Genomic DNA, 12802 nt, shown 5'->3' on the forward strand with positions numbered 1-12802 from the left:
TTGAGTGCACATGCTCAGCGTCATATCCAGAGGTTGTCTTTGGGAAATAGACTTATGAGTGCTGCCAGCATTGCTGCAGAGGTGTAAAGGAGTGGGGAGTGAGACTGACAGTGCTAAGACCATACGCTGCATACTGCATCAAATTGGGCTGCATGGCTGTCCTCCCAGAAGGAAGCCTCTTCTAAAGATGATGCACAAAAAAGCAGACTAAGGACATGGATTACTGGAACCATGTCCTGTGGTCTGAGGAGACTAAAATAAACCTATTTGGTTCAGATGGTGTCAAGCGTGTGTGGCGAAAACCAGGTGAGGAGAACAAAGACAAGTGTGTCTTGCCTACAGTAAAGCATGGTAGTGGGAGTGTCATGGTCTAGTGCTGTATGAGTGCTGCTAGCACTGGGAAGCTACAGTTCATTGAGGGAACCATGAATGCCAACATGTACTGTGACATACTGAAGCAGAGCATGATCACCCTCCCTTCTGAGACTGGGCCACAGGACAGTATTCAAACATGGAAACACACCTCCAAGAAGACCACTGCCTTGCTAAAGAAGCTGAGGGTAAAGGTGATGGACTGGCCCAGCACATCTCCAGACCTAAACCCTATTGAGCATCTGTGGGGCATCCTCAAACAGAAGGTGGTGGAGTGCAAGGTCTCTAACATCCACCAGCTCCGTGATGTCATCATGAAGGAGTGGAAGAGGACTCAAGTGGCAACCTGTGAAGCTCTGGTAAACTCCATGCCCAAGAGGTTTAAGGCAGTGCTGGAAAATAATGGTGGCCACACAAAATATTAACACGTTGGGGTGTACTTAGTTTTTTGCCATCAGTTTAGACATTAATGGCTGTTGCGTTATTCTGAGGGGACAGCAAATTTACACTGTTATACAAGCTGTACACTCACTACTTTACATTGTAGCAAAATGTAATTTCTTCAGTGTTGTCACATGAAAAGATAGAATAAAATATTTACAAAAATGTGAGGGGTGTACTCACTTTTGTGAGATACAATTATACAGTATCATAATTGTATTATAGTTAACTTTTTAATTAACCGCTTGCCGACCAGCTGCCGTCATTATTACCCGCGATAGCTCCACAGAGAGCCAGAACGTGGATCTTTGCATGTACACAAACAGATCCCCGTTCTGACAGGGGAGTAGATAGAGATCTGCTGTTCCTAGTGATTAGGAACAGCGATCTCTCTCCTCCAGTCAGTACACTCCCCCCACAGTTAGAAACACCTCCCTAGGGAACACTTAACCCCTTGATCGCCCCCTAGTGTTAACCCCTTCCCTGCCAGTGATATTTATACAGTAGTTAGTGGCTATTTTTAACTGTGATCGCTGTATAAATGTCACCGGTCCCATAAAAAGTGTCAAAAGTGTCCGATCTGTCTGACGCAATGTTGCAGTCTCACTAAAAATTGCAGATCGCCACCATTACTAGTAAAAAATAAATAAATAATAAAAATGCCATAAATCTATCCCCTATTTTGTAGACGCTATAACTTTTGTGCAAACCAATATACGCTTATTGCGATTTTTTTTACCAGAAATATGTAGAAGAATACACATTGGCCTAAACCGATGAAGTTTTTGTTTTTTGTTTGGTTATTCAGTATAGCAAAAAGTAAAAAATATATATTTTTTCAAAATTGTCACTTTTTTTGTTTATAGCGCAAAAAATAAAAACCGCAGAGGTGATCAAATACCACCAAAAGAAAGCTCTATTTGTGGGAAAAAAAGGACATCAATTCTGTTTAAGTACAACGTCGCACAACCGCGCAGTTGTCAGTTAAAGCGACGCAGTGCCGTATCGCAAAAAATGGCCTGGTCATTACAGGGGGCAAATCCTTCCAGTCCTTAAGTGGTTAATAGCATCAATCATAATGAATATGAATTTATTGTCGGCCATTATTGGCATGTTTAGCGAAAGAAAAATTCTATGCATGTCTGCACATTGGTCTATTGCGCTTTCATTGCGGTGTTAAAAATGCTGCTTGCTGCATTTTTGGTCAGTTTTTTGCCTTAAAGTGTAAAGGATCGTTTTTTATTTTTTAAAAATAATAAACATATCATACTTCCCTCCACTGTGCAGCTCGTTTTGCACAGAGTGGCCTCGAACATCCTCTTCTGGGGTCCCCCGGCGGCTCTCGCGGCTTCTCCCCGCATCAGATAACCCCCTAGGAGAAGCGCTCTCCCGAGGGGTTACCTTGCGGGCGTGCTCCCGAGTCCAGCATTTGTGTCCACAGACACTTATGCCGGACTCAGCCCCACCCCCCGCGTCAATGGATTTGATTGACAGCAGCGGGAGCCAATGGCTGCGCTGCTATCATTCTATCCAATCAAGAGCTGGGACCCTGTGGAGATAGGGACAGCGTGTCCCCGCCGAGAAGATGAAGGGGCTCAGGTAAGTAAATACGAGGGGGGGGGGGGGGGTTGGCAGTGACTGCCAGGTGTTTTTTCACCTTAATTCATAGGCTGTATTAAGGTGAAAAAACACAAGGGTTTAGAACCCCTTTAATGCCGGTAATGCAGGGAGTAAAAGATATTTGACTTTATAACCACTTTACCTGCTTTATGTAAGGGTTTTGCACAGAGCAGCCCAGATCCTCCTCTTCTCAGGTCCCCCGCCGGCACTCCTGGCCCCTCCCTCCTGCCAAGTGCCCCCACACGTGGGCACCTGAGCAGGCTTGCTCCCGAGCCACTGCTCTGCGTGTCCATTCACACACAGAGCTGTGGCTCGGCCCCGTCCCTTCTCCTTATTGGCTGTGGTTGACAGCCAATTGTGGTCTCAGAAAATGAGGAGGAAGAATCCCTAGAGAGCTGAGGCTCTTGTGCACATTGCTGGATCGCGATGGGGCTCAGGTAAGTATTGGGGGAGGGGGCGCTGCTGCACACAAAGCCACTTTAAACCCAAAAGGTGCTGTTTGCTTTAAAAGGGAGTACAGTCACACAATCAAGAGCCTACAAAGAGGAGATGTCTAAAAACTGAAATCCAATAAATAAAAGGGGTGAGTCATGGAAACTCAAACTAGGGAGGAAAAGGCTAGATTATATTAGACATTCTCCAGCCAGAAAGTCAGATGGGCTCTGTGTGACTTGCTGCAGCTTCTAAGCCCCATTTCAGCGTGACTTCAAAGCAGTGTTATTTCATGTGAAGCCTGTTGATATTTGTGCAACTTCATTTAACATATCAATGCAAGTCGCACTGAAATCGCACAGAAATAGTGCTGGAACCTTTTTCTGCATCGCAGCAATTTGAACAGTTCCACTGCCAAAAATGGCCTGCGACTTGTCATGTGACTTTGAACTGTGAAGTCGAATGACAAGTCGCACTGGTGTGACCCAGAGCTAAAGCTCCCAAAATGCAGTGAAATCCAATTAAGCAATTTCAGTACAGGAGAGGCACCTGTACAGTTGTGTAAGGCTAGGGATAAAGCAGGCCATAAATGGGCTGATTTTTAAAATATTTTGTTTACGAACATTTCTTACGAAAATTTGTTACGTTTTCTTTCAAACTTCGCATCATTAGTAGGCTGCAGCAACGGGCGATTTTCGTGCAGCTATCGAAAATGAGCGATCCAGCATGCTGGAAGTTTTTGGAAAACAGACTAGTTTCCAATCAATGATGGGAGAATCGTGCGCCAGGTCAATGCCAAATTTAGCATTAGTATGCATAGTTTAACTTGATTACAATTTATTTGACTAATATGACCACCCAAATAAAGTAAAACCTTGGATTGCGAGTATAATAATTTGTATATTTCCCCATAAGAAATAATGGAAACTCAAATAATTGGTTCCACAATCATTTATTCATAAGTCCTTGTGAATGTGATAGGTTGTGTAACCATAAAATGTCCATCCACAAATAGAAGCCTCCACAAGGGGATTAGAAGCAAAAACCAGCAGGAGCTACAGAGTATAAAAGAGAAGAGAGGTGCCTCTATGTGTAGCAATATGGTTACATTTAATGAAGGTACAACATTTAGCAACTGACATGGTTGATGTTTAAAACAGGCACATCTAAGTATGCAGGCATCTGGGGCGAAGCTGTCCACATAGACCGTCCTCCACACCTCCTGTTCTCACCACTGTCAATCTGCAATTGCGACCGGGAAGACCCTGCAGTAGAGCGATTGAACGGCTTGTGGAGCGCATCGTGGAAGAGATGACGTAGATGGCGATGAGGAGGATGGTCTATGTGGACAATTTTACCCCCTGGATGCCTGCATACTTAGATGTGCCTCTTTTAATCAACAACCATGTGAGTTGCTAAATGTTGCACCTTCATTAAATGTAACCAAATTGCTACATTTAGAGGTGCCTCTCCGCTCTTTTATACTCAGTTGTAACGTGACGCTACTTGTATATCAAGACAATCGCTTGTATATCAAATCAAAATTTATTAAGTCTTTACTGTAATTTGTTTTACGGACATATAAAGATTTCATTTGGTACACGATTTTAAATAAAATTCTACTCATATTTATTTTTAGGCAATTACAGTACTCAACAGGCACAATTTAATCTGCAGGTTGCAATTGTCTCTGCACTCAAAAACCATTATTTTCTAAATAAAGCCTTCAGCTTTCCTGTGATCACTTTGTCAAAGAGGACAGTGATCACATAATCGGAACTGCTAGAATTAGTTTCCTGTCTTTAGCGAAGACCAAAGCTGTTAGTTCCAGCTTGGTTTGACAGCTAGCAGCCAAGTACATTGTAGCTGCTAGCTGTCAAAAGGAACACGTTGGTTTTGTTAAAACATGGGGCATAATACTGAGAAAAGTTAGATTATGGAAAGGAAGTGGTTAAAATCAATCAAGCAATTTACTTGTCAATCTACAATAAAAATCATAAAATGAAATACATTTGTAGTCCCTTCCAAAGCTACACATAATAAGTATATAAAAACAGATACATATAAACACACACACACTACAACATAAAATACAGCAATTCATTAGAATATACCCCACCCAATTCTGATCCTCTACATCCATAATGAAAAAACCTACCAACAAATATTAGGACAACTACCCTCTTAAGATGTCCTTGAAATTTATCTTAAAACATCCGCCCTGCACTACATCTCCCTCCTCATTTATGCTACATTTGACAGGATATGGACTGCCCAGGGAAAAAAATATTTTGGAACCTGGTAGGCTACTCCTATACCACCTGCCAGATGGTAACAATTTAAACAAATAACGGTTTGGATGAACGGTCCTCAACAATGCTGTGAGCTTTCCGAAGGCACCTCCTCTCCTAAAGCTACTCAATACTAGGTAAGGTATCTGTGAGGATAGAACTATGGTAGTAAGCTTGTCACATGTAATAAAACCTATAACATATAATATGGATGTTGGTGGGTTCAGTCACCTGTTGCCCCCACCATTGTGGCTGCAGTAGTTGCCCTCTTGTATACTTCCTATGGCTTTATGTGCAGCATTCTGTCCATTATACCTGTATACCATTTCTTTGAACAGCTCAGCAGAATAGGCAGGAGATACTACTAAAGCCCCTAAATGTAAGGAGAAACGAACAGGTGAATAAACCCACCTACACTCATACAACACATACAGCCCTGGCTAAAAGTTTTGAGAATGACACAAATATTAATTTTCACAAAGCCTGCTGCCTCAGTTTTTATGATGGCAATTTGCATATACTCCAGAATGTTATGAAGAGTGATCAGATGAATTGCAAAACACATTTCCACTGAATTTGAGCCCTGCCACAAAAGGACCAGTTGACATTATGTCAGTGATTCGCTTGTTCACACTGGTGCAACATAAGCTCTGACTTTGGGAGAACATGTCACATGACGTGTATAAATCAGTGGTTCCCTAGGAAAGCCATCTTAACTGGTCTGACTTGTGTCGGTCTGACTTTGAAAAGGTTCCTTCACTACTTTGATCTGACGTGGGCAAATTTCATCCCATGGATTTGAATGCAAGTCGGATCATCATATGATCTGACTTGTGCTTTGAGGATCTTTAAGGGGAACCCCACACCAAAAATAAAAAACCTAAATATGGTCATGGTCGTGGGGTTACAATTACAATTCTTGTAATTATACTTCAGTAAACCATAGTAACACCTAAAAAAAGATCTAAAAACAGTGAAGCAGCAGACTTTGTGAAAATGTATATTTGTGGCATTCTCAAAACTTTTGGCCATGGCTGTATTATCAGCCCAAGGAAGGCTTACATTCAAAGGTTTTGTCTTACCAGGACATATACTTACTAATGGAGGTCCTCCTAGGAAAATGGTTCCCTGCTTTTTAACGATGATACTTTCATCTGCCATGGCTGGAACGTATGCTCCTCCAGCAGTACAAGATCCCATCACTACTGCTATCTGTGAATAATATTTTACAGAAACAGTCAAGCATTAGGCAGAATAACACAGCATAAAAAACAATAATAATGTATATAGTGCACAAATGTACTGTATATATGCTTAAACCCATGTTTTAATCCTTGGGTCATTTAGAGAGAACCTAGGAGGAGAGTACCATCAAAGCTGTCACTGTTGGCACAGCATTTTAAAAAGTGCAGATTTTGGGACTTCTATTGTCATCCGAGATTTATTGGATCACTATAAGGGCACTGATTCGGAAAAGGAATAGAGAACAAGGGTTTTAATTTTTCAGATTTTACTACTGCATGATGGTTCCAGATCAGGAACTGGCTAGGTATTTATAAACAAAGAACCAACGTGATGGATTATCATGCTACCATAGAGGAATTCATACACTTAATATTTTTCAATCAATTTATTTTACAAAAATGAATACATAGAAAAATCAATGGAGCTGTTCTCGTAAGGTTCAACAGTAATAGGGCGTACACACGGTCAGACTTTGTTCGGAAATTCCGACAACAAAATCCTAGGATTTTTTCTGACGGATGTTGGCTCAAACTTGTCTTGCATACACACGGTCACACAAAGTTGTCGGAAAATCCGATCGTTCTGAACGCGGTGACGTAAAACACGTACGTCGGGACTATAAACGGGGCAGTGGCCAATAGCTTTCATCTCTTTATTTATTCTGAGCATGCGTGGCACTTTGTCCGTCGGATTTGTGTACACACGATCGGAATTTCCGACAACGGATTTTGTTGTCGGAAAATTTTATCTCCTGCTCTCCAACTTTGTGTGTCGGAAAATCCGATGGAAAATGTCCGATGGAGCCCACACACGGTCGGAATTTCCGACAACACGCTCCGATCGGACATTTTCCATCGGAAAATCCAACCGTGTGTACGGGGCATAATAGTTACAACAGATGTCAAAAAGATGGTTGACGCGTTTCACATTTCTGCTTCTTCAGAACCAAATATTTTTTGACTTGTAACAGAAGAATCTTAATTGGAGAAATGGGAGGAGATAGATATCATTGAGAGTGGTTACGTGACTTGTGTCCAGGTAAGAGAAAAACACAGTAATCTCAATTATTACAAATATAATGACCCTCTTCAAAGAGAGCGTTGTAACTTATATATTGTAAACCCAGCCAGGCAGCCCACAGGCCAGAAACTGTTTGCGCACACACAATGGGAGAGGGGGTTGTTGCACAGGGGATGCATGATACTGGACCAAGATAACAGCCCCTAGATAATAAAAGTAGGTTCCCTTCCTTCTCCCCTCTTTCTGACAGGCTCCTAGGTTTCTACAATATTTGAGATATAATGGATAGGAATGGTGAGTGTTAATATGCACTGATGGATTGCTGGGCATCTATAAGAAGAGGGATCTTCCTTTTCGGCCGGCCGCTTATGATATGGGACAGTCTGGGTTGTTTCGGTTTCGTTCTCTGGCTAGGGAGAAGACTGGCGCCTGCGCAGTTGCAATCGGACGGATGGTGTCATCGTATGTCTCCTACATTGCCATCCTCTATTGAGGATTACCCAAGCTAACACACCCGCCGGTAATTGATCGGAACGCCGTTTTTGGCGCCAAAACTGGCTATTTAGTCAGTGTAGTTTGTCAGGTCTAACAAGCGGTGTGCACATTTTATCCTGAGGTACTTGGATTGTAAGTGTTCTATGGATATTTTTTGGATATTTTGGACTCTTTGTGGACAATGGTCCCTTCTGTTTTGGCAACATGATGCTGAGCCCTTACTATCTATCTCTCCTTTAGCTGTGCCATGCTTAAAGTTAGAAACTTTGATTGCCTCCTTCACTAGACTGAGTGGACCTGTGATACCATATTATCTGAACTGACTGGTGTTTGTATCACGGCTCTATTCTCCTGTGAGTTCTATGAGCCTTGTCACCTGTCTGCACAGAAGTTTTATACAGGTATTTTTGTTCCTATACCATTTACACACTTCATATCTAAAATTATCTATTCTATTTATCTAATATTAATTTATTGAGGAATTATATAGGAGCCTGTTGATAATAAACAAGAAATCTTCATAGGGAAGTGTCATCAGTTATATGATTGGAATACACCCACCTGCTCCCATCCTCATTTGTGATTTAATAATTTTTTGAGTGAGTATGCCCCATTTTGTCATATAATGACTGGCTCTGTTTACAAGTGTATTTAGTTTGTGGCATATTTGTAATTGGGGATTATATTGGTAAGTTTCTATTATCTAGGGGCTGTTATCTTGGTCCAGTATCCTGCATCCCCATGCAACAACCCCCTCTCCCATTGTATGTGGGCACACCATTTCTGGCCTGTGGGCTGCTTGGCTGGGTTTACAATATGTAAGTTACAATGCTCTCTTTGATGAGGGTCATTATATTTGTAATAATTGAGATTACTGTGTTTTTCTCTTACCTGGACACAAGTCATGTAACCACTCTCAATGATATCTATTTGTGACAGACCTAGCCGGGAAAGAGACTTTTGGAGGGGACTGTATGCTAGCCTCTTGCCGATCAATCGGGGGCCCTTGCATTTGGGGGAATGGTGCTCTTTGTGAGCTGTATGCCTGGGGACCCTTGAGGTGGTATTGCTGTGGATTCGGGTCCTGGTCCCTCAGGACACACAGACTCTGGGGACCCTGGATTTGCCATATTGGAATAGTGGCTGATTCATAATGCTGGGACAGATACTGTTAGGAGATGCTGATGTAAATTCCAACACCTGTCTGTCTATTGTCTGCTAAAATGTGTATTGTAAATAAGTCTACTATGGGATCTAAGAGTCATTAGATCCCCATTGTTATTTGTGTTAATTAGCTCTGCTATTGTGTGAAGAAGAGTCTATGTTGATTGTGATAATGTTGATTGGATTTTCTGAACTACAAGACGGCCAGTCTGGCCTAACGGTCATGTCTGAGTCATCTAGGCTGTCTAAAGGGATTAGTTAATTAGCTCATGTTAATTAGGTTACAGCTGTATTGTTAGAGTAATATGAGCAGGAGGTCTGCACCTCCACTTTGAGTGTATAAAAGTCTGTATTTTGCAATAAAGGATAGTCCTGTTTGAACTTACATACAGCCTGCCTGGTGTTTGTTCTGAGCTATTACAACTGGACTAGAACGGCACAGAGCTGTAGTTCTAGTCCCGGAGCATCGGATGACCGAACCATCAGACGTTGCAATCTGATTCAATAGCTGCAGAGGAGTGTCGGGAGAGTGGAACTGAGCGAGCAAGGGGCTCGTTACATTGGTTGGCAGCCGTGGGATTTGCTCTCCAGTTACTGGGACACTCCAAACCAGCCTGCAGGAGAGCCACGCTGAAAGACTTACTTGAGAGCCGTGGAGGGAATGGTGGGATCGTGCTTCCTTGCCGTGAACACATCCAAACCATCACCTGGATCCAAGGTAGCAGGATAGCAGGAGAGGAGAGATACCAGTCACCATGGATGAGGAATTCAGAAGGAGGTTGCGAGAGAAGGAGATACAGCACAGAGGACCAGTATCAGAGCAGGTCCTGCCAGGATGGTTTGATTCTATACGCTGTGAACTCTGGAAGGAAGCGCTAGCCCGTGAGCAGCGACACCAGGGAAAAGTTCTCCCCTCCATCCATGTGAGGTACTGGTCGCAGTATGAAGTGCGAATGCTGTTTTTGGGGGAACAGCCGAACCAGGAGTGGACAGCCAAGTTAAGCAGGCTGATCCAGGCAGAAATGCAGTTGGACGAGAGCTACAGAGCCCTCCAGTGGTATGTAGCCCAAGTGTGCCCATGGACAGCGGATGACAGCCCCACGGAAGGCTTTGACTATGATGGACTGGGATTGTTATACTGGAGGCTGCCCAGGGACCCTGACTTTGGAAGTGATCGGGAGTGGCTTTTGGAGGAAATAATGGAGCACAGAGAGCGGAGACTCAATGTCTCAGAAGTGCACTGGACACTGGAAGATTTGGAGTTTCTGGCCGTTCAGGAATGGGAGTTGGAGATCGCCTACAAACAGCTGTTAGACTCTGCTCAGCAGCAGGGTGGTGCTCCCTTTGCCTGGGACTATCATGAAATACCAGTTGACAACTCTGAAATCCTGGCTGAAGAGTTGACAATGTGGCAGAGTAACGGTGTGCTTTGCCAACCTGCACCCACAGCTATGGAGGCGGAGGTCTTATGGCGGATGCAGCAAGTGCTGACTGACCTTGATGAACCTGTTTCTGCATTGGATGATCTTGGATGGAGGAATGTGCCTGTCCAGCAGAATGCCAGAGAATCGGTAGTGGAAAATCTGAAGATTGCCGTCCCCAAACCTGAAGTGCTGACAACAGGGCAGAGCCCTGCTAACCTCTGCCCAGCACTGATAGCATCTTCTGTGTTCCACGGAGAGGAGATGGTGAACCTTTATCCCCAGACACCAGTTGCAGAGACAGGGGATTTGGTAGACTTTTCTGCTGAGGAAGAACAACCTGGTGAGCCTCCAGCAGAAGAAGAGCTGTTATTAGGGCCAAACTTCACTGTGCTCTGCCCAGCACTGATAGCATCTTCTGGGTTCCAGGGACAGGAGATGGTGAACCTTTATCCCCAGACACCAGTTGCAGAGACAGGGGATTTGGTAGACTTTTCTGCTGAGGAAGAACAACCTGGTGAGCCTCCAGCAGAAGAAGAGCTGTTATTAGGGCCAAACTTCACTGTGCTCTGCCCAGCACTGATAGCATCTTCTGTGTTCCACGGAGAGGAGATGGTGAACCTTTATCCCCAGACACCAGTTGCAGAGACAGGGGATTTGATAGACTTTTCTGTTAAGGAAGAACAACCTGGTGAGCCTCCAGCAGAAGAGGAGCTGTTATTAGGCCCAAACTTCACTATGCTCTGCCCAGCACCAACAGAAGTATCTGTGAAATCACAAGGAACTTCCCCAGCTGAAGCGATGGCAACCGGACAGAGGGTCCAAGATCTCTGCCCTACACCTGCGGCGGTTCCGGAGGCTGAGGGTGAGAAGGAGGTGGTTACTTCCCAGCAGCAGATCAGGATACAGGGGGAGAAGGGAGAGGAGGTGTTCGTCGTCCCTCCCCAACAGTTAGCCGGAGCAGATGGTGTGGGGTTTCCAGCAGAAGGGCTGGCAACAGGGCCGAGTACTGCTGGACTCTGCCCTCAACTAACAGAGGATGGATGTCCTGTGAAGGTGGATGGGACTTCAGTCTCCACCTGTATACCCCAGGGATGCTGGGCAGTCGGCCCAGATCCCCAACAGCATGACGGAGTGAGCCCAGACACCCTGTCTTCTCTCCAGCGGCAGAAAGGACTCCAGGGAGAAGGGCCAGTCCAGGCCTCTCCCCAGCGGCAGATATGTTCTCTGAGAGAGGCAGAGGTTGGCTGGGTGAGTAATTCTTTGTTTGGAACAATTTGTTTGAGGTACTGTGTGGCTACAGGCATTAGAGGACTGGAACTACTGACTAACTTCGGAGTCAACCCGTCTGGGGTCTCCTCCTGTGTTAGTCTCCTGCCGAAAGGGGAGAAATGTGACAGACCTAGCCGGGGAAAGAGACTTTTGGAGGGGACTGTATGCTAGCCTCTTGCCGATCAATTGGGGGCCCTTGCATTTGGGGGAATGGTGCTCTTTGTGAGCTGTATGCCTGGGGACCCTTGAGGTGGTATTACTGTGGATTCGGGTCCTGGTTCCCCAGGACACACAGACTCTGGGGACCCTGGATTTGCCATATTGGAATAGTGGCTGATTCATAATGCTGGGACAGATACTGTTAGGAGATGCTGATGTAAATTCCAACACCTGTCTGTCTATTGTCTGCTAAAATGTGTATTGTAAATAAGTCTATTATGGGAACAAAGAGTCATTAGATCCCTATTGTTATTTGTGTTAATTAACTCTGCTATTGTGTTAAGAAGAGTCTATGTTGATTGTGATAATGTTGATTGGATTTTCTGAACTACAAGACGGCAAGTCTGGCCTAGCGGTCATGTCTGAGTCATCTAGGCTGTCTAAAGGGATTAATTAGCTCATGTTAATTAGGTTAATTAGGTTACAGCTGTATTGTTAGAGTAATATGAGCAGGAGGTCTGCACCTCCACTTTGAGTGTATAAAAGCCTGTATTTTGCAATAAAGGATAGTCCTGTTTGAACTTACATACAGCCTGCCTGGTGTTTGTTCTGAGCTATCACAACTGGACTAGAACGGCACAGAGCTGTAGTTCTAGTCCCGGAGCATCGGATGACCGAACCATCAGACGTTGCAATCTGATTCAATAGCTGCAGAGGAGTGTCGGGAGAGTGGAACCGAGCGAGCAAGGGGCTCGTTACACTATTCTCCTCCCATTTCTCCAATTAAGGTTCTTCTGTTACAAGTCAAAAAATATTTGGTTCTGAAGAAGCAGAAATGTGAAACGCATCAACCATCTTTTTGACATCTGT

General features: G+C 44.2%; 1 protein-coding gene across 1 annotated transcript in view; it reads right to left on the bottom strand.

The window, feature by feature from the left end:
• Positions 1 to 12802, bottom strand: part of MCCC2 (methylcrotonyl-CoA carboxylase subunit 2) — a 177473-nt gene that overhangs the window by 111903 nt on the left and 52768 nt on the right. Inside the window, exon 7 of the mRNA XM_073624396.1 lies at positions 6255 to 6368. Within this exon, the coding sequence (XP_073480497.1) occupies positions 6255 to 6368 (114 nt within the window). The remainder of the gene's footprint in view (positions 1 to 6254; positions 6369 to 12802) is intronic.

The sequence above is a fragment of the Aquarana catesbeiana genome, linkage group LG01 (assembly GCF_042186555.1).
Source record: "Aquarana catesbeiana isolate 2022-GZ linkage group LG01, ASM4218655v1, whole genome shotgun sequence".
In the NCBI taxonomy this organism is placed as follows: Eukaryota; Metazoa; Chordata; class Amphibia; order Anura; family Ranidae; genus Aquarana; species Aquarana catesbeiana.